The 25,851-nt window shown below is 46.3% G+C and overlaps 1 protein-coding gene across 2 annotated transcripts in view; it reads right to left on the reverse strand.

Moving 5' to 3' along the window:
- LOC121570914 (cGMP-dependent protein kinase 1-like) overlaps window positions 1–25,851 on the reverse strand; it is a 182,565-nt gene that overhangs the window by 123,063 nt on the left and 33,651 nt on the right. For both annotated transcript variants that reach the window (XM_041882216.1, XM_041882215.1), the window contains exon 2: window positions 19,653–19,819. In XM_041882216.1, the coding sequence (XP_041738150.1) occupies window positions 19,653–19,819 (167 nt within the window). The remainder of the gene's footprint in view (window positions 1–19,652; window positions 19,820–25,851) is intronic.

The raw sequence follows: 25,851 nt of genomic DNA on the forward strand, positions 1-25,851 counted from the left end.
CCAGTCACCCAATCGAACGTGGGATTGTGTTCTTTCAGCCAGGGGTCTCCAAGGACCAGAGGAACATGGGAAGAAGGCAGAATGAAGAATGAGATAACCTCAGAATGATTCCCTGACAACAGCATCTTAACCGGTTCAGTCCTCATCGTGATACGTGCCAGACTACTGCCGTTCAGAGTGGTAGCTTCAATGGCTTCCGGTAATCGCTCCTTGGAAAGCCCCAGCTGTTCCACCACGTCGGCATCAATAAAGCTTCCATCGGCACCTGAATCGACGAAAGCGTTAATCGCTAAACTCTGATTCCTGTTCATGAGAGTAGCCGGGAAACGGGGTCTGACAGGGGTATTGAGAGGTTGAAACTGTCTCGCTAAAAGTCCTCCCAACTTTAGCGAGCCGAGCAGTTTGACGGCCGCTGGGAACAAGTGGAGATGTAATGTCCCGAACTACCACAGTAGAGGCAGCGGTTGGTCTTACGTCTATGTTGGCGCTCCTCCTTGGTAAAACCGTGCCGCCCCACTTGCATGGGTTCAGAATCTGGAGGCAGGACCTCTCCACTAATCCCGTGTGGTGGACAATGATCGACGCATTCTGGTCCACCTCCTGACCCGACTGGAAACTGAGAAGCTGATTAATTGGACGGGCCCCATTGCTTCTCCCTCCTTCTCTCTCGAACTCTGTTATCCACCCGAATAGACAAAGCTACCAAACTGTCCAGGTCACTAGGCTCCGGATAGGAGATCAACTCATCCTTGAGTTGCTCTGACAGCCCCTGGTAAAAGGCCGCTTGCAGTGACTCCTCATTCCACCCACTCTCCACAGCCAATGTCCTGAATTCGATTACGAAGTCGGCAACGCCATGAAGTTCCTTGGCGAAGAGAAAACAGGCACTTAGCTGCGTCCTTACCTCGGACTGGATGGTCAAACAGCTTCCTCATCTCTGCCGTGAACTGCTGGTATGACGCCATGCAGGTGTCCTGTCGTTCCCATACGGCTGAAGCCCACTCCAGGGCTCTACCACGCAGCAATTCAATAACAAAGGCTATCCTAGCCTTGTCTGTGGCGTAAGAGTGGGGCTGTAGATCGAACACTAATCCACACTGCATAAGAAAGGAACGGCATCTTCCCAAATCCCCTTCATACTTCTCAGGCGTCGGAACCTTGGGCTCACGGAAGGGCACAGCTCCAGAAGCGGCAGGCGAGAGAGGTGAAACCGGTGGTGGATTCTCCACCGCAAACTGAGCTGAGCCTGGATCTTCGTCAGACTGGTAGAAAAGTTCCGAACCGATAACGTTATCTCCTGTAGCGCCGTGCTGTGTTGTCCCAACATCATTTCCTGATGGGTAATGGCATGGCGAACAGAGTCCAGGTCCGCTGGGTTCATTTATGGCCGGATCGTTCTGTCACGGTTCTCTAAGACCGAACCCAGAAGCAGACCAGGACAAGGTGAGTTGAACGAATGTGAGTGTTTATTTACAGATAAAAAAGATGCAGAATAGTCCAGGAGACGGAGCGGGTGGCGGAGATGAGTAGGTGGTGGTGAAGTGGCAGATGAACTGATGGCACGGCAGGGGTTGGGTGAAGGTTCCGGGAGAATGACTGTAGACAGAAAAAACGGAGGTAAGTACAAGGCAGGTCAACAAGGTGCAAAAAACAACAAAACTAACGCTAGTACTCAGAGGCTGATACGCTGGCAAAACATACTGTTTATGGCTAACGATCCGGCAGGGAATGGATGTCAGGTCAGAGCTTATGAAGGGGTGATGATCAGGACCAGGTGTGCCGAAGCTGATGAGAAGCAGGTGCGGGTAATCGAGAGATCACCCGCCTAGCAACGTCGCCCGGCAACCGGACAGGGTGCGTTCAGGCACCTTCGGGAAACAGGAGATTCAGAGCAGAAAAACGGCAACACAGGCAGGAACAGACTCAGGACGCAGGGTTCATGACATGTGAGCAATTTCCAAATGCCTGAAGGTACCACGTTCATCTGTACAAACAATAGTACGCAAGTATAAACACCATGGGACCACGCAGCCGTCATACCGCTCAGGAAGGAGACGCGATCTGTCTCCTAGAGATTAACGTACTTTGGTGCGAAAAGTGCAAATCAATCCCAGAACAACAGCAAAGGACCTTGTGAAGATGCTGGAGGAAACAGGTACAAAAGTATCTATATCCACAGTAAAACGAGTCCTATATCGACATAACCTGAAAGGCCGCTCAGCAAGGAAGAAGCCACTGCTCCAAAACCGCCATAAAAAAGCCAGACTACGGTTTGCAACTGCACATGGGGACAAAGATTGTACTTATTGGAGAAATGCCCTCTGGTCTGATGAAATAAAAATAGAACTGTTTGGCCATAATGACCATTGTTATGTTTGGAGGAAAAAGGTGGTTACCCAAATTGTTTGACCCAAGTTAAATAATTTAAAAGCAATGCTACCAAATACTAATTGAGTGTATGTAAACTTCTGACTCACTGGGAATGTGATGAAAGAAATAAAAGCTGAAATAAATCATTCTCTCTACTATTATTCTGACATTTCACTTTCTTAAAATAAAGTGGTGATCCTAACTGACCTAAGACAGGGAATTTTTACTAGGATTAAATGTCAGGAATTGTGAAAAACTGAGTTTAAATGTATTTGGCTAAGGTGTCTGTAAACTTCCGACTTCAACTGTACCTATAGAGTTTTGAAGGGAAATCCTGATTTATTTTCTATAAAAGAGTGTTATTACAGTGGGGGAAAAAAGTATTTAGTCAGCCACCAATTGTGCAAGTTCTCCCACTTAAAAAGATGAGAGAGGCCTGTAATTTTCATCATAGGTACACGTCAACTATGACAGACAAAATGAGAAAAAAAAATGAGTCACATTGTAGGATTTTTAATGAATTTATTTGCAAATTATGGTGGAAAATAAGTATTTGGTCAATAACAAAAGTTTCTCAATACTTTCTTATATACCATTTGTTGGCAATGACACAGGTCAAACATTTTCTGTAAGTATTCACAAGGTTTTCACACACTGTTGCTGGTATTTTGGCCCATTCCTCCATGCAGATCTTCTCTAGAGCAGTGATGTTTTGGGGCTGTCGCTGGGCAACACGGACTTTCAACTCCCTCCAAAGATTTTCTATGGGGTTGAGATCTGGAGACTGGCTAGGCCACTCCAGGACCTTGAAATGCTTCTTACGAAGCCACTCCTTCGTTGCCCGGGCGGTGTGTTTGGGATCATTGTCATGCTGAAAGACCCAGCCACGTTTCATCTTCAATGCCCTTGCTGATGGAAGGAGGTTTTCACTCAAAATCTCACGATACATGGCCCCATTCATTCTTTCCTTTACACGGATCAGTCGTCCTGGTCCCTTTGCAGAAAAACAGCCCCAAAGCATGATGTTTCCACCCCCATGCTTCACAGTAGGTATGGTGTTCTTTGGATGCAACTCAGCATTCTTTGTCCTCCAAACATGACGAGTTGAGTTTTTACCAAAAAGTTATATTTTGGTTTCATCTGACCATATGACATTCTCCCAATCCTCTTCTGGATCATCCAAATGCACTCTAGCAAACTTCAGACGGGCCTGGACATGTACTGGCTTAAGCAGGGGGACACGTCTGGCACTGCAGGATTTGAGTCCCTGGCGGCGTAGTGTGTTACTGATGGTAGGCTTTGTTACTTTGGTCCCAGCTCTCTGCAGGTCATTCACTAGGTCCCCCCGTGTGGTTCTGGGATTTTTGCTCACCGTTCTTGTGATCATTTTGACCCCACGGGGTGAGATCTTGCTTGGAGCCCCAGATCGAGGGAGATTATCAGTGGTCTTGTATGTCTTCCATTTCCTAATAATTGCTCCCACAGTTGATTTCTTCAAACCAAGCTGCTTACCTATTGCAGATTCAGTCTTCCCAGCCTCAATTTGTCTGTCATAGTTGACGTGTACCTATGATGACAATTCCAGGCCTCTCTCATCTTTTTAAGTGGGAGAACTTGCACAATTGGTGGCTGACTAAATACTTTTTTTCCCCACTGTATTTAGTTAAGAAAGACCTAGTGAAGACTGAAGCTGCCTTCACATTGTGGAGACATTCGACATCCTCGAGATTAGCCTAGGATCGTGGGAGACTTGGAGAGAATTGCTTGTGACGATCAACGAGGGTTCCACGGGATATCTGTTGCTGCTACTGGCTGCATTGATAGCTGTGTTTGCTGTGGATCTTGTGAGGACACCTGCACGGAACTGCTATACTTTGCTGAGGCATTATCTACGAGTAGTGAGTAACTACAAATGTGGGGTACTTCGGGACTTTATGTATGTCGTCATTTATTTTTTGCTCCAACGCGTGCCCAAGATTTAAGCAAGCTTGCAAGTTATTTGGACATGGGTTGTGGAAAAATCATTGGGGATTATTTTGTATTTATTTATTTTGATGTGGTACATTGAAAATGTGATAATATAGATCCTGAACCTTGTTCTGTCTTCTAGAGATGAATTTACATTGGTGTGAAAAGTGCAAATCAATCCCAGAACAACAGCAAAGGACCTTGTGAAGATGCTGGAGGAAACAGGTACAAAAGTATCTATATCCACAGTAAAACGAGTCCTATATCGACATAACCTGAAAGGCCGCTCAGCAAGGAAGAAGCCACCGCTCCAAAACCGCCATAAAAAAGACAGACTACGGTTTGCAACTGCACATGGGGATAAAGATCATACTTTTTGGAGAAATGTCCTCTGGTCTGATGAAACAAAAATATAACTGTTTGGCCATAATGACCATTGTTATGTTTGGAGGAAAAAGGGGGTCGCTTGCAAGCCGAAGACCACCATCCCAACCGTGAAGCACGGGGGTGGCAGCATCATGCTGTGGGGGTGCTTTGCTGCAGGAGGGACTGGTGCACTTCACAAAATAGATGGCATCATGAGGATTGACCCCGAGTGGCGCAGTGGTCTAAGGCACTGCATCACAGTGTTAGCTGTGCCACTAGAGATCCTGGTTTGAATCCAGGCTCTGTCATAGCCGGCCGCGACCGGGAGACCCACGGGGCGTCGCGCAATTGGTCCAGGGTAGGGGATGGAGTGGCCGGCAGGGATGTATCTCAGTTGGTAGAGTATGGCGTTTGCAACGCCAGGGTTGTGGGTATGAAAAAATTAATAATGTATGCACTCACTAACTGTAAGTCACTCTGGATAAGAGCGTCTGCTAAATGACTAAAATGTAAAATGTAATGAATGAAAATTATGTGGATATATTGAAGCAACATCTCAAGACATCAGTCAGGAAGTTAAAGCTTGGTCGCAAATGGGTCTTCCAAATGGACCCACAAAGTCAAGGTATTGGAGTGACCATCACAAAGCCCTGACCACAATCCTATAGAAAATTTGTGGGCAGAACTGAAAAAGCGTGTGCGAGCAAGGAGGACTACAAACCTGACTCAGTTACACCAGCTCTGTCAGGAGGAATGACCCAAAATTCACCCAACTTATTGTGGGAAGCTTGTTGAAGGCGACCCAAGTTAAACAATTTAAAGACAATGGTACCAAATACTAATTGAGTGTATGTAAACTTCTGACCCACTGGGAATGTGATGAAATAAATAAAAGCTGAAATAAATAATTCTCACTACTATTATTCTGACATTTCTCATTCTTAAAATAAAGTGGTGATCCTAACTGACCCAAGACAGGGAATTCTTACTTGGATTAAATGTCAGGAATTGTGAAAAACTGAGTTTAAATGTATTTGGCTAAGGTGTATGTAAACTTCCAACTTCAACTGTACATGTGAGATGAGTAGTGCAAGATATGTAAACATTATTAAAGTGACTGTAAACATTATTAAAGTGACTAGTGTTCCATTTCTTAAAGTGGCCAGTGATTTCAATAGGCAGCAGCAGCCTCTAATGTGCCAGTGATGGCTATTTAACAGTCTGATGGCCTTGAGATATAAGCTGTTTTTCATTCTCTCGGTCCCAGCTTTGATGCACCTGTACTGACCTCGACTTCTGGATGATAGCGGGGTGAACAGGCAGTGGCTTAGGTGGTTGATGTCCTTGATTATATTTTTTGGCCTTCCTGTGACATCGGGTGCTGTATGTGTCTTGGAGGGCGGGTAGTTTGCCCCCGATAATGCATTCAGCAGACCACACCACCCTCTGTAGAGCCCTGCGGTTGCGGGCGGTGCAGTTGCCGTACCAGGTGGTGATAGAGCCCGACAGGATGCTCTCAATTCTGCATCTGTAAAAGTTTGTGAGGGTTTTAGGTGCCAAGCCGAATTTCTTCAGCCTTCTGAGGTTGAAGAGGCTCTGTTGCGCATTATTCACCACACTATCTGCGTGGGTGGACCATTTCAGTTTGTCTGTAATGTGTACGCCAAGGAACTTGAAGCTTTTCACCTTCTCCACTGTGGTCCCGTCAATGTGGATAGGGGGGTGCATCCTCTACTGTTTCATGAATTCCACAATCATCTCCTTTGTTTTGTTGACGTTGAGTGAGAGGTTATTTTCATGGCACCACACTCCCAGAGCCCTCACCTCCTCCCTGTAGGCGGTCTCGTCATTGTTGATAATCAAGCCTACTACTGTCTGCAAACTTGATGATTGAGTTGGAGGCGTGCTTGGCCACGCAGTCATGGGTGAACAGGGAGTACAGGAGTGGGCTGAGCACGCACCCTTGTGGGGCCCCAGTGTTGAAGATTAGCAAAGTGGAGATGTTGTTTCCTAGATTCACCACCTGGGGGCGGCCCGTCAGGAAATCCAGGACCCAGTTGCACAGGGCGGGGTTCAGACCCAGGGCCTCGAGCTTGATGATGAGCTTGGAGGGTACTATGGTGTTGAATGCTGAGCTATAGTCAATGAACAGCATTCTTACATAGGTATTCCTCTTGTCCAGATGGAATAGGGCAGTGTGCAGTGTGATGGCGATTGCATCGTCTGTGGATCTATTGGGGCGGTAAGCAAATTGAAGTGGGTCTAAGGTGACAGGTAAGGTAGAGGGGAAATGATCCTTGCCTAGTCTCTCAAAGCACTTCATGATGACAGAGGTGAGTGCAACAGGGCGATAGTCATTTAGTTCAGTTACCTTTGCTTTCTTGGGTACAGGAACAATGGTGGCCCTCTTGAAGCATGTGGGAACAGCAGACTGGGAAAGAGAGAGAATGAATATGTCCATAAAAACACCAGTCAGCTGGTCTGCGCATGCTCTGAGAATGCGTCTAGGGATGCCGTCTGGGCCGTTGAATTGTGACTCCACTTTGTCTCTATACTGATGTTTTGCCAGTTGAATTGCCTTGCGGAGTGAGTAGCTACACTGTTTGTATTCTGCCATATTTACAGTCACCTTGCCATGGTTGAATGCGGTGGCTCGCGCTTTCAGATTGGTGCGAATGCTGCCATCTATCCACGATTTCTGGTTAGGGTAGGTTTTAGTAGTCACAGTGGGCACAACATCACCTATACACTTCCTGATAAACTCAGTCACCGTTTCAGTGTATTCGTCTTAATTATTTTCAGAAGCTACCCGGAACATATCCCAGTCCGCGTGATCAATCTTGAAGCGTGGATTCCGATTGGTCATACCAGCATTGAATAGTCCTTAGCACAGGTATTTCCTGTTTGAGTTTCTGCCTATAGGAAGGGAGGCGCAAAATGAAGTCGTGGTCAGATTTGCCGAAAGGGAGGCGGGGGAGGGCCTTATAACCATCCCAGAAGTTCAAATAGCAATGGTTGAGGATTTTGGCAGTGCGAGTACAACAGTTGATATGTTGATAGATAGAACTTCGGCAGCCTATTCCTCAAATTTGCTTTGTTAAAATCCCTGGCTACAATAAATGTAGCCTCAGGATATGTGGTTTCCAGTTTGCATAAAGTCCAGTGAAGTTCTTTGAGGGCCGTCGTGGTATCGGCTTGAGGGGGGATATACACGGCCGTGACTATAACCGAATAAAATTATCTTGGGAGATAATACGGTCTGCATTTGATTGTGAGGTATTCTAGGTCGGGTGAACTACAATTACACCATGAGTCGTTAATCATGAAACACTCACCTCCGCTCTTCTGCTTCCCGGAGAGATATTTATTCCTGTCTGCGCGATGAACTGAGAACCCCTCTGGCTGGACCGATTTCGACAGAATATCCCAAGAGAGCCATGTTTCCGTGAAACAAAGTATGTTACAGGCCTTGATGTCTCTCTGGAAAGAAATCATTGCCCGGAGTTCGTCGATCTTGTTAACCAAAGACTGAACATTAGCGAGTAGTATACTTGGAAGCGGTGGGTGGTGTGCGCGCCTCCTAAGTCAAACCAGCAGGCCGCTCCGAGTGCCTCTTCTCCGCCGGCGATGTTTTCGGTCAGTTACCCTGGGGAGAGCAAACAAACGATCTGCTTTGGGAAAGTCGTATTCCTGGTCGTAATGCTGGCGAGTTACCGCTGCTCTGACATCCAATAGTTTTCCCTGGCTGTATGTAATAATACAAAACACTTTCTGAGCTAATAATGTAAAAAATTATACGTAAAAAACAAAATACTACAAAGTTTCGTAAGAGCTAGTCGCTCTTCGTCGGCGCCAGGTTGAACCAGAATCTCATCCAAAGGCCTTTGACTTCTCAAACACGGCAGAAAGCTAACACAATATGATGCCAGTCACCTTATTAATCCAGCCACTTACTTAGATAGGAAGTTAAACGTAGGGGTTTTCACGCAGGAAAAAAAGATAAAACGCATCAGAAATATAAAAAATGCTTCTTATTGTAATTTATATTTTACATTTTAGTCATTTAGCAGACGCTCTTATCCAGAGCGACTTACAGTTAGTGAGTGCATACATTTTTTTATACTGGCTCCCCGTGGGAATCGAACCCACAACCCTGGCGTTGCAAACGCCATGCTCTACCAACTGAACTACAAGGGACCAAATTTCTGCTCGGCATCAGATTAATTTTGTGCTTCAGTTGCACTTCTAAACTCGGATGAGAATTCATGAACAGGCATTCTGTCAGAAGACAGCGGTCTGTCTGATGTGTAGCTATTTTTTTCCGGTACTTTTCTCGGTGTAGCCAGCCAGCTCAGGTAAAATGCAAGATTAACTTCAAGCAAAACATTTGGAAATGTATTTGGCTAAATTTTTTCTATGATAGGCCAAAACATTAGAAATACAGTGCCTTGCAAAGGTATTCATCCCCCTTGGCGTTTTTCCTATTTTGTTGCATTACAACCTGTAATTTAAATGGATTTTTATTTGGATTTCATGTAATGGCCATACACAAAATAGTCAAAATTGGTGAAGTGAAATGAAAAAGATTACATGTTTCAAATAAATAAATAACGGAAAAGTGGAAGCCCCTAAATAAGATCTGGTGCATCCAATTACCTTCAGAAGTCAAATAATTAGTTAAATAAAGTCCACCTGTGTGCAATCTAAGTGTCACATGATCTATCACATGATCTCAGTATACTGTAAATATACACCTGTTCTGAAAGGCCCCAGAGTCTGCAACACCACTAAGCAAGGGGCACCACCAAGCATGCGGCACCATGAAGACCAAGGAGCTCACCAAACAGGTCAGGGACAAGGTTGTGGAGAAGTACAGATCAGGGTTGGGTTATAAAAAAATATCCGAAACTTAGAACATCCCATGGAGCACCATTAAATCCATTATTAAAAAATGGAAAGAATATGGCACCACAACAAACCTGCCAAGAGAGGGCCGCCCACCAAAACTCACAGACCAGGCAAGGAGGGCATTAATCAGAGAGGCAACAAAGAGACCAAAGATAACCCTGAAGGAGCTGCAAAGCTCCACAGTGGAGATTGGAGTATCTGTCCATACAACCACTTTAAGCCGTATACTCCACAGAGCTGGGCTTTACGGAAGAGTGGCCAGAAAAAAGCTATTGCTCAAAGAAAAAAATAAGCAAACACATTTGGTGTTCGCCAAAAGGCATGTGGGAGACTCCCCAAACATATGGAAGAAGGTACTCTCATCAGATGAGACTAAAATTGAGCTTTTTGGCCATCAAGGAAAACGCAATGTCTGGCGCAAACCCAACACCTCTCATCACCCCGAGAACACCGGGATGTTTTTCATTGGCAGGGACTGGGAAGCTGGTCAGAATTGAAGGAATGATGGATGGCGCTAAAAGCAGGGAAATTCTTGAGGGAAACCTGTTTCAGTCTTCCAGAGATTTGAGACTGGGACGGAGGTTCACCTTCCAGCAGGACAATGACCCTAAGCATACTGCTAAAGCAACACTCGAGTGGTTTAAGGGGAAATATATAAATGTATTGGAATGGCCTAGTCAAAGCCCAGACCTCAATCCAATTGAGAATATGTGGTATGACTTAAAGATTGCTTTACATCAGCGGAAAACATCCAACTTGAAGGAGCTGGAGCAGTTTTGTAGAATGGGCAAAATTCCCAGTGGCTAGATGTGCCAAGCTTATAGAGACATTCCCCAAGAGACTTGCAGCTGTAATTGCTGCAAAAGGTGGCTCTACAAAGTATTGACTTTGCGTGGGTGAATAGTTATGCACGCTCAAGTTCTTTTTTTTGGTCTTATTTCTTGTTTGTTTCACCCCCAAAAATATTTTGCATCTTCAAAGTGGTAGGCATGTTGTGTAAATCAAATGATACAAACCCCCAAAAAATCTATTTGAATTCCAGGTTGTAAGGCAACTAAATAGGAAAAATGCAAAGGGGGGGGTGAATACATAAGCTCTTTTACTTGTGTGAATGCCAGCCAAATAGCGTTCCACTTCTGTTGTCATCTGATGAAAAGGAAGCTATTTTCCGCAGATTATTGTGCACTAATGTATTTTCTGTGAAGGAAAACTATAGTTGCACGTCCCTGATCACTCTATTGAAGCAAAAAAACGCTGTTGACTTTCAATATAAAACTCAACCCGTCAATATACAGCCGAACTCACCTGCTCCCACTTTCTCCCCTTCTGCTATTTCCAAACAAACACGTGACTGGCTCAACTGTTCTGAGGAACTATGTAAGCTTCATAATGTAAAATAATGTGACAGGTGAAATAAGAACGCAAACTGCTTTATCTCCTAACGCATTGCACAAGTTAACTGCAGCTATTTACTAAAAAAATGTATTGAAAAACTTCAATGACATAGTTTCAACGGTATTTACGGTATTCAAAAACCATCCTGTGGACCATCCTACGGTACATACGGTATACCGCCCAAGCCTATTTCAGCTGAGGCCCTCAACAATGCTGCCTCTACGTTAGTGGGGAATCCACTACAAGACAGGTACCCAACAGGAAATGTTTCTGACTGAATTCATTTGATTACTACAGCTTTATAACAAAATGGGAGTTGTAAATGGTATAGTCAATTAAACACTCGATAGTAATTGGATCTGATTAACCCCATTATTATCCCCATTATCGAACTGCAAGAGTGTTCAGATCCCAAGCACCCAATCAGGACCCCTGATAATCACCATGGAAACATGGGCGTCCGTCTCATTCCTTTACATTTTAGTCATTTAGCAGACGCTCTTATCCAGAGCGACTTACAGTTAGTGAGTGCATACATTTTATTTATTTATTTCATACCCCCCGTGGGAATCCTACCCACAACCCTGGCGTTACAAACGCCATGCTCTACATCCCTGCCGGCCATTCCCTCCCCTACCCTGGGCAAATTGTGCACCGCCCCATGGGTCTCCCGGTCGCGGCCAGCTACGACAGAGCCTGGATTCAAATCAGGATCTGTAGTGGCACAGACTCCACTCGGGAGGCGCAGTGTTCAAGAGCAGCTCCATGTCGACTACACTAGAACAGAGCTTTAAGTCAAACACGTTCATTTAGGCCATTACTCATCATATTGAGAAGTCCTGCAACTATTTCATCCTCAAGAAATTTTAAAGTTCCCATCCTGATGCTGATAAGCTATCACCTGAAGGAGAGCTATCCCCTGAAGAAGAGCGGTCTCCCTGGGGCTAACAGCTCGTCACAAACAGTAATGCAATTGAGTCACACCAATGACATCAGAAAAAACGGCCAGAGGATGCTGGCACTGTTGTGCTGGGTGACTGTCACAGGCTTTAGAAGGGCACAGCCAGCAGTCCTGTCGACAGTCCCGTTTTAAAGGTCACAGACTCTGTGGACTTTTTCGAACTTAAATCAAGGTTATTGACCTCAGGGTGAAACTACTAACATTCAACACTAAAGCAGAGTGTGTGCAGGAAGAGACCTAGAGGGGAAGTAAGGACAGAAGGTTAGGAGAGGTCTCCTACACACAAAAAAGCACAGATAACATTTACATTTTACATTTTAGTAATTTAGCAGACACTCTTATCCAGAGCGACATACAGTTAGTGCATTGATCTTAAAATACTGTAGTTAGGTGAGACAACCACATATCTCAATCATAGTAAGTATGTTTTTCCTCAATAAAGTAGCTATCAGCTGTCAGTGCTAGTAGGGGGAGTCAAGTGCTAGTGTTAGTTCACGAAAAGCAAGTTGTTGTTGTTGTTGTTGTTTTTTTTTTTTTTTTGGGGGTGCTGTGGGATTATTTAAGATACTCTTCAAAGGAGGTAGGGTTTCAGATGTTTTTGGAAGATGGACAGGGACTCTGCTGTCCTAGCTTCAGGGGGAAGCTGGTTCCACCATTGGGGTGCCAGGACAGAGAAGAGCTTTGACTGGGCTGAGCGGGAGCTGCCCTCCTGTAGGGGTGGGAGGGCCAAGAGACCAAAGGTGGCAGAACGGAGTACTCGGGTTGTGGTGTAGGGTTTGAACATAGCCTGAAGGTAGGGAGGGGCAGCTCCCCTGCTCTGCTCTGTAGGCAAGTACCATGGTCTTGTAGAGGATGCAAGCTTCGACTGGAAGCCAGTGGAGTGTGCAGAAAAGCGGGGTAACATGGGAGAACTGGGAAGGTTGAACACCAGGTGGGCTGCGGCGTTCTGGATAAATTGAAAGGGTTTAATGGCACAAGAGGGAAGCCCAGCCAACAGCGAGTTGCAGTAGTCCAGACGGGAGATGACAAGTGCCTGGATTATGACCTGTGCCGCTTCCTGTGTGAGGTGGGGTTGCACATTACAGATGTTGCAGAGCAGGAACCTGCAGGAGCGAGTCAATGCTTTGATGTTTGCAGAGAACAACAGGGCGTTGTCCAGGGTCACACCAAGGTTCTTTTCACTCTGGGAGGGGGACACCATGGAGTTGTCAACCGTGATGGAGAGGTCTTGGAGCAGGCGGGCCTTCCCGGGAGGAACAGCAGCTCCATCTTGCCGAGGTTGAGCTTGAGGTGGTGGGCCGACATCCAAACTGTGATATCTGCCAGGCACGCAGAGATGCAGGTCGCCACCTGGGTGTCAGAAGGGGGGATGGAGAAAAGTAGTTGAGTGTCATCCGCATAGCAATGATAGGAGACACCATGTTTGGATATGACGGAGCTGAGTGACTTGGTGTATAGAGAAAAGAGAAGAGGGCCTAAAACCGAGCCCTGGGGGATACAAGTAGTGAGATTACATGGTGCAGACACAGATCTTCCCCAGGTCACCTGGTAGGAGCGGCCTGCCAGGTAGGATGACAATCCAAGAGTGTGCAGAGCCTGAGACACACAGCCCTGAGAGGGTGGATAGGAGGATAGACCTAGGAGGATAAAAACAGAGAGTCAGCTTTGGCAGTGAAGCGAGCCTCCGTGACACAGAGGAGGGCAGTCTCTGTTGAGTGACCTGTCTTGAAGCCTGACTGGTTAGGGTCAAGAAGACTGTTCTGAGAGAGATAGTGAGAGAGTTGGTCGGAGACAGCACGCTCAAGAGTTTTGGAAAGAAAACAAAGAAGGAATACTGGTCTGTAGTTTTTGACGTCAGAGGGGTCGAGTGTTGGTTTCTTGAGGAGGGGTGCGACTCTGGTCATTTTGAAGTCAGAGGGGTCTGGTATGAGTTGATGAGGAAAGTGAGGAATCAAAGAAGGTCTCCAGAGATGTTCTGGAGGAGGGGATGGGGTCGAGCGGGCAGGTTGTCGAGCGGCCGGACCTCAATAGTCGTAGGATTTCATCTGGAGAGAGAGGGAGAAAGAGGTCATAACGTAGGGTAGTTCTGTGTGAGTGGGACCAGTGGACTCAATAGGCTGAGTGAATGAGGAGTGGATGACATCAACCTTCTTTTCAAAGTGGTTGACAAATTCGTCCGCTGAGAGGGAGGAGGGAGGGGGAGGATTAAGGAGGGAGGAGAAGATGGAAAAGAGTTTACAAGGGTAGAGGCAGAAGCCTGACATTTAGAGTGATAGAAAGTGGCTTTAGCAGCTGATACAGAGGAAGAGAAGGTAGAGTGGAGGGAGTGAAAGGATACATTTTCACTCAGCTGCCAGCAGCCCTGTTCTGTAAACTCACAATGACTCACTCAGCCATGGAGCAGGAGGGGAGGGCCAAGCCGGCCGGAAGGAAAGGGGACAGTGCGAGTCATAGGTTGCGGAAAGGGAGGAGAGTAGGGTTGAAGAGGCAGAATCAGGAGACATGAGGGAGAAGGATTTAGCAGAAGGAAGAGATGATGGCATAAAAGAGGAGAGTAGTAGGAGAGAGAAAGAAAGTGAATATTGCAAAGACGCATGACCATCTGTGTAAGGGCTGTGTGTGAAGGGTTGGATTAGAGGGAGACAGAAAAGGAAACACAGTAGTGATCAGAGACCTGGAGGGAGGTTTCAGCGAGATTAGTAGGCGAACAGACTCTAGTAAAGATGAGGTCAAGCGTATTGCCTTTCTTTTGAGTGGGAGGGGACTGAGAACAGGTGAAGTCAAAAGAAGCAAAGAGGGGAAAGAAAGAGGTAGAAAGAAATTAATCAAAGGCAGATGTCGGGAGGTTGAAGTTGTCCAGTACGATGAGCGGTGAGCCATCGTCAGGAGTCAAGCTCATTGAGGAAGTCTCTAAGGGCACCTGGTGGGCGATAGATGACAACAATGTAATGTTTGAGTGGGCAAGTGACCGTGACAGCATGGAATTCAAATGAGGAGATGGACAGGTGAGTGAGGGAAAAAATAGAAAATCTCCACTTACGAGAAATAAGTTGCACTTTGCCACCACTGCGACGATCAGATGCTCTCGAACTATGAGAGAACACGTAGTCAGATGACGAGAGAGCAGCTGGAGGAGCACTGTTCTCTGTAGTGATCCATGTCTCTGTCAGGGCCAAAAAGTCTAGGGACTGAAGGGTAGCTTTGGCTGAAATCAACTCAGCGTTCTTGACCGCAGATCGGCAGTTCCAAATTCTGCCGGACACCAGGAATTCCACATGGGTTGTGCGCGCAGGGTACACTAAATTAGATAAGTCATTAAAAATAAAGAGGTCAGGGAAGCACCAAGAAGGGGTTGAATGAAAGGAGCGAGCAAGGTAAAGGCATTGTCCAACATCGTTTTCATCTCCTTTAATTCAGACAGAGAATCAAGCCTCTATAGCTTGACAAATTCAAACAATTTTTTGAGAAAGCACCTTTTACTATGTCATTGTCAATGAGGAAAACCCAGTCTCCAAACAATCCCTCTGAAGAATGCTCCACATAATTTGTCTGAATGTGTCCATCCTGTGAAATGTACTATTATGTAGTGAGGGCGACACTTGCACTCAACAGGAGGTCCAACTCTATTCAAGCAGAAGGTGGATATGGAATGCCACACACACAGTGAAAAATACAGAAACATAAACACATACACACTAGGGCTGGGAATTGCCAGGGACCTCACGTACAATAGTATCACGATCCTTAGGTGCTGGTACGATATGTATCGCGATTTATCACGATTCTATATGTATTGTGATTCGATACTGCAATTGTATTGCAATTAGATGTTCCAAACATATTGCTCACTATATGTCTGCTACAGAGGGACAAGAGAGAGCCATGAGAAAACTAGTTTTGATCAGTCATGGAAATAAAAGTGCTGAAAACACGTTGGCGCAGATTTCTTTTGGGTCACTAGTACCGGCGACGAGCCCTAACAATTGTTTGATTTAAGAATTTATATGATATCATCCAAAATAATGTTGCGATACTCTACTGTATCAAAAATTAATATAATCCCTAATACACACACCCTGAGGGGTTGGCTGGCTGGTCTCACTCTCTCTCTCTGTGTGTGTGTGTGTGCGTGTGTGCGTGTGTGTGTGTGTGTGTGTGTGTGTGTGTGTGTGTGTGTGTGTGTGTGTGTGTGTGTGTGTGTGTGTGTGTTTGTGTGTGTGGCAAAGTATAGTTGGTATTGATCAATGAGGTAGATCGTAGCAAATAATCTAACAGATTGATTGGATCTATACACAGCTCACCTTGAGGCAAACTGGCCCTTAGTGGATTCCACCTCTATCACACACACACACATACAAGCCAAAATAAAGGAAACACCAACATAAAGTTATCTTAATAGGGCGTTGGTCAGCCAGAACAGCTTCAATATGCCTTGGCATAGATTCTACAAGTGTCTGGAACTCTATTGGAGGGATGTGACACCATTTTTCCACGAGAAATTCCATCATTTGGTGTTTTGTTGATGGTGGTACAAAACAACCCAGAATATCCCATGAGTGTTCAATTGGGTTGAGATCTGGTGACTGGGACACACACACGCACGCACACACACACACACACACACACACACACACACACACACACACACTTTAAACCCCCTATGCTCCTTTGAGACCCCTCTTTCAAAGTCACTGAGATCTCTTCTTCTAGCCATGATAGCAAAAATAATGGGCAACGGCATTTTTATACATGACCCAAAGCATGATGCGATGTTAATTGCTTAATTAACTCAGGAACCACACCTGTGTGGAAGCACCTTCCAATATGCTTTGTATCCCGCGATTACTCAAGTGTTTCCTTTATTTTGTCAGTTACCTGTATACAGTGGATTCGGAAAGTATTCAGACCCCTTCACTTATCCACATTTTGTCACATTTACATAAGTATTCAGACCCTTTACTCAGTACTTTGTTGAAGCACCTTTGGCAGTGATTAAAGCCTTGAGTCTCCTTGGGTATGACTACAAGCTTGGCACACCTGTATTTGGGGAGTTTCTCCCATTCTTCTCTGCAGATCCTCTCAAGCGCTGTCATGTTGGATGGGAAGCGTCGCTGCTCTGCTATTTTCCGATCTCTCCAGAGATGTTAGATCGAGTTCAAGTCCGGGCTCTGGCTGGGCCACTCAAGGACATTTAGAGACTTATCCCGAAGCCACTCCTGTGTTGTCTTGGCTGTGTGCTTAGGGTCGTTGTCCTTTTGCAAGGTGAACCTTCGCCCCAGTCTGAGGTGCTGAGCGCTCTGGAGCAGGTTTTCATCAAGGATCTCTCTGTACTTTGCTCCATTCATCTTTCCCTCGATCCTGACTGGTCTCCCAGTCTCTGCCGCTGAAAAACATCCCTACAGCATTATGCTGCCACCACCATGCTTCACCGTACGAATGGTTTTGGCCAGGTGATGAGCGGTGCCTGGTTTCCTCCAGACAAGAGGCTTGGTATTCAGGCCAAAGACTTCAATTTTGGTTTCATCAGACCAGAGAACCTTGTTTCTCATGGTCTGAGAGTCCTTTAGGTGCCTTTTGTCAAACTCCAAGCGGGCTGTCATGTGCCTTTTACTGAGGAGTGGCTTCCGTCTGGCCACTCTGCCATAAAGGCCTTATTGGTGGAGTGTTGCAGAGATGGTTGTCCTTCTGGAAGGTTCTCCCATCTCCACAGAGGAACTCTGTCAGAGTGACCATCAGGTTCTTGGTCACCTTCCTGACCAAGGCCCTTCTCCCCCGATTGCTCAGTTTGGCCGGGCGGCCAGCTCTAGGAAGAGTCTTGGTGGTTCTAAACTTCTCCATTTAAGAATGATGGAGGCCACTGTGTTCTTGGGAACCTTCAATGCTGCAGAATTGTTTTGGGACCCTTCCCCAGATCTGTGCCTTGACAAAATCCTGTCTCGGAGCTCTACGGACAATTCCTTCGACCTCACGGCTTGGTGTTTGCTCTGACATGCACTGTCAAATGTGGGACCTTATATAGACAGGTGTGTGCCTTTCCAAATCATGTCCAATCAATTGAATTTACCACAGGTGGACCCCAACCAAGTTGTAGAAACATCTCCAGGTTGATCATTGGAAACAGCTCAATTTCAAGTCTCATAGCAAAGGGTCTGAACACTTATGTAAATAAGGTATTTCTGTTTTTTATTTTGAATACATTTTTAAAAAATTCTAAAAACCTGTTTTCGCTTTGTCATTATGGGGTATTGTGTGTAGATTGATGAGAAAAAAACATCAATTTAATCAATTTTAGAATAAGGCTGTAACGTAACAAAATGTTTAAAAAAGTGAAGCGGTCTGAATACTTTCCGAAAGCACTGTTTAAACAATACAATCTGAAAACCTCTGCACACCCACAATATCAATAGAATCTGACTGAGCCTAAACTTCTCAAAAACACAATCAACTTGAAATGCCACAGTTCTGATATCTACCTCTTGAGGTGTTCGTATTTTAGGTCTAGAGGCAAAGAAAACAGAACTGTTGCTCCTAAACTCAACGTTTATTTTAGCAACCATCCTGTTGAAGAGCCGTCAGTGTCAGTGACACTGTGTCAGTGACAATGAGACAGCTCAGTCAAGGGAGTGTACTTCCTTCAACACTATGTCCCTGCTCAGTAGCCTACATGGATTAGCTGAGCTAGAGGACCACAATGCAAATGTGTCCCTGAGATTTTTCCATCATTCTCAAACTTGATAATGTTTCATTGTACAGTTTGTGCTGCTATTTCTTCTTTATGTGATTTATCCTATCAATACAAATATATTCAGTCAGCATTGGCAGTAACGGGGATTCCTCCCATGTCCAGATCTAAAGAGAGCAAAAGCCTGTTTGTGTCCATTTAATCAACAACACACAATGTTTACTGCACACACAAAAAAATAACTTAGTATTCAACCATTCTCTCTTGCAGAACGAATAGACAGCTGTTTTGTCTTTCTAGGAAAATTCCCAGTTACCAATTTTTTATCCAATAAGGTACTTAGAATCCATAAACGCTGCTACAGATTGTATCATTTAAATCAGTGGCCTGTATAAAATCAATGCCCCTCCAGTGGCGTCAATCCATAACCGCTTCAATTAACTTGAATTGCCACTGTAACTATTACACACACACACATTTATTTCTGAGTAGTATCCCCCCACAGAGAAGCAGAGAAGATAATACTATAGCAAACAAAACTTTTATAATGTTTCCATTACTATTGCTATGGGTTGGTGGAGGTTTATAGTGCAGTGCAGTGCCTTTGTCAAGAACACTTAAAGTCACAAATGCTTTGCCACAATGACATTGTAAAGAAAAGTTATAGACAAATAAAACTTTCACAGAGGACTTTTTCGTTTCCAGAATGGACACAGGCTTAACCTCTAGGATTCTGGAATGGGGCCATTTAGACAACTTTTCGTGTCTAAAAAGTTCAGAAAATTTCAAACTTTAACTAAATGGCCCATTCCAAAATCCCTTGAGATCCAGTCTGGACAGACTGTCCTCCTAAATCTAATGGTTATTCCCACTAATGGTTATCCAATCCTGTTTCAAACAACAAGAACATTTTAAAGCCTCACACAACCTAACAAAACCCCAATGCCAGACGTACAAATCACAGTGTGTGACGCAGGGTGTGAGTAAAGATACGGTATGTACCTTCCATGACATAGACCAGTGAGCCCACGTCGCCCTCCTTGATGATGCAGCTGTCTTTGCCATACTCCACAGGGTACATGCAGTCCACGATCTCCTGGATCTGAGACAGCTCCAGGTTCTTCATGAAGTCATTGTCTAAGATGGCCTCCTTGATCAGGTCCTTGGAACTGGGGGGATAGAGGAAAAGGGGGTAGAGAAATGGGTTTCATATGGTAATATGTCATTGTAAGGACATGTAAAACACTCATTGGGGATTCATGTTTTCCTTGGCATTGTTTAGGTGGAGTGGATACCCCCTACCCATTTATTTGCCTCTATTTTACAGCATACTGTACCTAGAAAAGCATGGTGGAAACAATGATTGCATAACGCCCTACAAAAAATGTTACCTAGTTTAGAGATTCAGCAGTTTGTCTATGGTGGTGTATTGTGAGCCTGCTGAATTTAAATTCATTATTCAAATGAATATTTAGAAAATAACCCGTTAACCTCTTAAAGATCGGACCCTTTTTTCAATTTTCGCCTAAAATGACATCCCCAAATCTAACTGCCTGTAGCTCAGGACCTGAAGCAAGGATATGCATATTCTTGATACCATTTGAAAGGAAATACTTTGAAGTTTGTGGAAATTTGAAATGAATGTAGGAGAATATAACACATTAGATCTGGTAAAAGATCATACGAACAAAAAAACATGTGTTTTCTATTAATAATTTTTGTTCCATCATCTTTGAAATGCAAGAGAAAGGCCACAATGTAATATTGTAGTTTAGGCGCAATTTAGATTTTGGCCACTAGATGGAAGCAGTGTGTGTGCAAAGTTTCAGATTGATCCAGTGAAGCGTTGCAATAAAATAATAATATGCCATTTAGCAGACACTTTTATCCAAAGCGACTTACAGTCGTGCATGCATACATTTTTGTGTATGGGTGGTCCCGGGGATCGAACCCACTACCTTGGCGTTACAAGCGCCGTGCTCTACCAGCTGAGCTACAATACATTTTACATTTTAGTCATTTAGCAGATGCTCTTATCCAGAGCGACTTACAGTTAGTGAATACATATTTTTTTTTATACTGGCCCCCCGTGGGAATCGAACCCACAACCCTGGCATTGCAAACGCCACGCTCTATCAACTGAGCTACATCCCTGCCGGCCATTCCCTCCCCTACCCTGGACGACGCTGGGCCAATTGTGCGCCGCCCCATGGGTCTCCCGGTGGTGGCCGGCTGCGACAGAGCCTGGATTCGAACCAGGATCTCTAGTGGCACAGTTAGCGCTGCGATGCAGTGCCTTAGACCACTGCGCCACTCAGGAGTACAGTACTGGACTATTTTGTATAAAGTCTGCCCAAATGTGCCGAATAGTTCAATTGATACATTTTCAAGTACGTAACTATAGAGAACATACATTTTGTATTACCTTATCATTTTTGTAAGTTCACACACTCCCAAGAATGTCATACATGATGGATCATTAGCTTATACACTAACTTTCACACATCTAGATGGCCGGGCGTGGTGGGCGTGGAGCCAGAGACATCAGGGGTTCAAACTGTAGAACCCAGTTCCTACATTTGAATATAACTATGCTACATTTTATCTCTGAGACCCATAGGATGACAAATCAGAGCAAGATTACTGAATGTAAGTACATTATTTACCTTCAGAGGTGAATGTATCAAACCAGTTGCCGTGATACGTTTTTTGTTGTTGTGCACTCTCCTCAAACAATAGCATGGTATTTTATCACTGTAATAGCTACTGTAAATTGGACAGTGCAGTTCGATTAACAAGAATTTAAGCTTTCTGCCCGTATAAGACACGTCTATATCCTGGAAAGTTTGCTGTTACTTACAACAGTCATGCTAATCACATTAGCGCACGTTGGGACACCGATCCCGTAGAGGTTAACAAAAGATGTTATAAATTCTGTGGTTTCAAGGTGACTCTTATTATTTCAATTTGCTTCAACAGCCGGAACAACCCAAAAAACAAAAGAAATCCATGCCTAATAGAAATGGATTGATCTGACTCATAAGTACACTTTGTAAAGATAAATTAGCTTAGACTTTTCTACAAGGGTAATCCACAAAGCTCTTTTAGGAGATGTGAATTGAGATTAACTGTAGCTCAATTGGTAGAGCATGGCGCTTGCAACGCCAGGGTTGTGGGTTCGATTCCCATGGGCGGACAGTATAAAAAAAATTATGCTCTCACTAACTGTAAGTCGCACTGGATAAGAGCGTCTGCTTAATGACGTAAATGTAAATTATTTTGTGCTATGAATATGCAGTGCAACCTTTTGCTAAGGGATGGTATAATGAACAGTTCTAATCCAAAGTGCAGTAATCAAGAGGTCAGGTGTGTTAATTTGGGACATCTATATTTTAGAAAGTCTAATAAATCAATGTAATATAGGCTACTGTGACACTCTGGCTCCATGGACTTTGATTATTGAGCCAGGGTTGTTCATTTTCTTTTGGGTGTATTTCTATGTTGGTTTCTAGTTGTTCATTTCTATGTTTGGTGATTAGTCATATGACTCCCAATCGGAGGTAACGAGTGTCAGCTGTCGGCTCGTTATCTCTGATTGGGAGCCATATTTAAACTGTTGTGGTTTCACTGTGGGTTTGTGGGTTTTTGTTCCATGTTTCTGTCAGTGTTACAGAGGACTTCACTATCGTCATTTGTTGTTTTTCGTGGTTGCTTTATTAAATAAAGTCATCATGTTCACTCCACGCGCTGCGTATTGGTCCGCTTCTTCAGACGATCGTGACAGAAAAACCCACCATAAAAGGACCAAGCAGCGTGTCCAGGAGCAAAGAGACTGGACATGGGAGGAGGCGCCTGGCAAGGAGATCGAGAGGCTGGCGATGGCCCAGGTGGGCAAATCGTGGTCCTGGGAGGACATGCTCGGGGGCAAGGGACCTTGGGGGAAGATCAAGGCCCTGGCGAGAGAGGAGCAACGGCGTCAGCAGGGCCATCATCGTTGGAAGGACGAGAGGCAACCCCAAAAAGTTTTTTGGGGGGCACATGGCTGGGCGGCTGGGCAGCAGGAGGCTGCCACAGGGAGACGTGGAGAGAAGGCTATCGGATTACGGGAGCCATTGGCGAGTAGAGGAAGGGAAGTTGTTGCGGCACGGCGTGAGAGACTGATGTGTGTTACCAGTCCGGCCCGGCCCGTTCCTGATCCCCAGTTAAAGCCAGTGGTGTGTGTTCCCAGTACGGACCGGCCTGTTCCTACTCCACGCATCAAGCCCACGGTGTGCGTCGCCAGCCCAGCCCGGCCTGTTCCTGCTCCACGCACAGAACCTACGGTGTGCGTCGCCAGCCCAGCCCGGCCTGTTCCTGCTCCACGCACCAAGGATACGGTGTGCGTCGACAGCCCTGCCTGGCCTGTTCCTGCTCCACGCACAGAACCTACGGTGGGCGTCGCCAGCCCAGCCCGGCCTGTTCCTGCTCCACGCACCAAGGATACGGTGTGCGTCGACAGCCCTGCCCGGCCTGTTCCTGCTCCACGCACCAAGCCCACGGTGTGCGTCGCCAGCCCAGCCCGGCCTGTTCCTGCTCCACGCACAGAACCTACGGTGTGCGTCGACAGCCCTGCCCGGCCTGTTCCTGCTCCACGCACCAAGCCCACGGTGTGCGTCGCCAGCCCAGCCCGGCCTGTTCCTGCTCCACGCACAGAACCTACGGTGTGCGTCGCCAGCCCAGCCCGGCCTGTTCCTGCTCCACGCACAGAGGATACGGTGTGCGTCGACAGCCCTGCCCGGCCTGTTCCTGCTCCACGCACCAAGCCCACGGTGTGCGTCGCCAGCCCAGCCCGGCCTGTTCCTGCTCCACGCACAGAACCTACGGTGTGCGTCGCCAGCCCAGCCCGGCCTGTTCCTGCTCCACGCACAGAACCTACGGTGTGCGTCGCCAGCCCAGCCCGGCCTGTTCCTGCTCCACGCACAGAGGATACGGTGTGCGTCGACAGCCCTGCCCGGCCTGTTCCTGCTCCACGCACCAAGGATACGGTGTGCGTCGACAGCCCGGTCCGGCCTGTTCCTTCTCCCGCACTAGCCCTGAGATGCGTGTCCTCAGCCCGGTACCTCCAGTTCCGGCACTACGCGCCAGGCCTAAGGTGCGCCTCAGACGGCCAGAGTCTGCCGTCTGCCCAACGGCGCCTGAACTGCCCGTCTGCCCAACGGCGCCTGAACTGCCCGTCTGCCCAACGGCGCCTGAACTGCCCGTCTGCCCAACGGCGCCTGAACTGCCCGTCTGCCCAACGGCACCTGGACTGCCCGTCTGCCCAACGGCGCCTGAACTGCCCGTCTGCCCAACGGCGCTTGAACTGCCCGTCTGCCCAACGGCGCTAAAGCCGCCCGTCTGTACTGAACCTGCAAAGCCGCCCGTCTGCCATGAGCCTTCAGAGCCGTCCGCCAGACCGGAGCCGCTAGAGCCTTCCGCCAGACAGGAGCCGCTAGAGCCTTCCGCCAGACAGGATCAGCCAGAGCCTTCCGCCAGACAGGATCAGCCAGAGCCTTCCGCCAGACAGGATCAGCCAGAGCCTTCCGCCAGACAGGATCAGCCAGAGCCTTCCGCCAGACAGGATCAGCCAGATCCGTCAGCCAGCCATGAGCAGCCAGATCCGTCAGCCAGCCATGAGCCGTCCAGCCAGGATCCGCCAGAGCCGTCCAGCCAGGATCCGCCAGAGCCGTCCAGCAAGGATCCGCCAGAGCCGTCCAGCCAGGATCCGCCAGAGCCAGCCAGCCAGGATCCGCCATTCAGTCCGGTGCTGCCCCTTAGTCCGGTGCTGCCCCTTAGCCCGGTGCTGCCCCTTAGCCCGGTGCTGCCCCTTAGTCCGGTGCTGCCCCTGAGTCCGGTGATGCCTCTTAGTCCAGTGCTGTCCCTTAATCCTGTGGGGGTTTAGTTGGGGGTGGTCATTTGGAGGAGGCTACGTAAGCGGGTAGTGACTATGGTGGGGTGGGGACCACGACCAGTGCCAGAGCCGCCACCATGGACAGACGCCCACCCAGACCCTCCCCTAGACTGTATGTTGGTGCGCCCGGAGTTCGCACCTTTAGGGGGGGGTACTGTGACACTCTGGCTCCATGGACTTTGATTATTGAGCCAGGGTTGTTCATTTTCTTTTGGGTGTATTTCTATGTTGGTTTCTAGTTGTTCATTTCTATGTTTGGTGATTAGTCATATGACTCCCAATCGGAGGTAACGAGTGTCAGCTGTCGGCTCGTTATCTCTGATTGGGAGCCATATTTAAACTGTTGTGGTTTCACTGTGGGTTTGTGGGTTTTTGTTCCATGTTTCTGTCAGTGTTACAGAGGACTTCACTATCGTCATTTGTTGTTTTTCGTGGTTGCTTTATTAAATAAAGTCATCATGTTCACTCCACGCGCTGCGTATTGGTCCGCTTCTTCAGACGATCGTGACACCTACACCAACACAATAAATCCATTATTTATTTTAGGCAGGTCTAAAGAAACATTATGATATGAGCCTATTTCAGAATAGAATAGCATATTCTGAGTCATCCTCGTGTTAGGCCCTGATCTGGCTATGCCATATGTGACCCGTTTCAGGAAACTAGGCGTATGTCGCAGGTCATGACTTCACAGGAGAGCCATTTGAACGTTTTTTATTTTTATTTAATCAAAATTCGTTTTTTGCCAGAAATGCTTTCTGGAACATGTGAACTTTCATGTGCCTTAATACCAAACTTGTATGCCATCTGTAAATATGAATAAAATTGTTAAATTACGAGCCTTGTTGGTTAAGCCACAGAAAAAGACAGCAACCTTCCCACTAGCCATGATTGGCTGAGATAATGAGTGGGCTGGACATGCTGAGAGAGGAGTGAGGATTGGTCTGCCATATAGAAGGCTTCTGTCAGTCTGTGTTGGTAATCCTGTCGAACGCGGCTTTAAAAAAAAATGAATTGTGTAGTGGAGCTGCATATGTGTTGCTCTCCACTTTCTGGAGGATAGTTTTTATTATGCTAATTTGATTTATGCGGTGGTGCGGACATCGACTCTAGGGGGTTATGGTTAGGTTTAAGTTTAGGCATTAACTACAAAATCTTAAGGTTAGGCATTAACTATGAATGGTTAAGGTAAGGCTTAAGGTTTGGGATAGGCTTAAAACAAAAATCTTAAAAACAACTTTCTATCGCTGGATTTGAACTTGCAACCTTTGG

This window comes from Coregonus clupeaformis, chromosome 1 (assembly GCF_020615455.1).
Source record: "Coregonus clupeaformis isolate EN_2021a chromosome 1, ASM2061545v1, whole genome shotgun sequence".
NCBI lineage: Eukaryota > Metazoa > Chordata > Actinopteri > Salmoniformes > Salmonidae > Coregonus > Coregonus clupeaformis.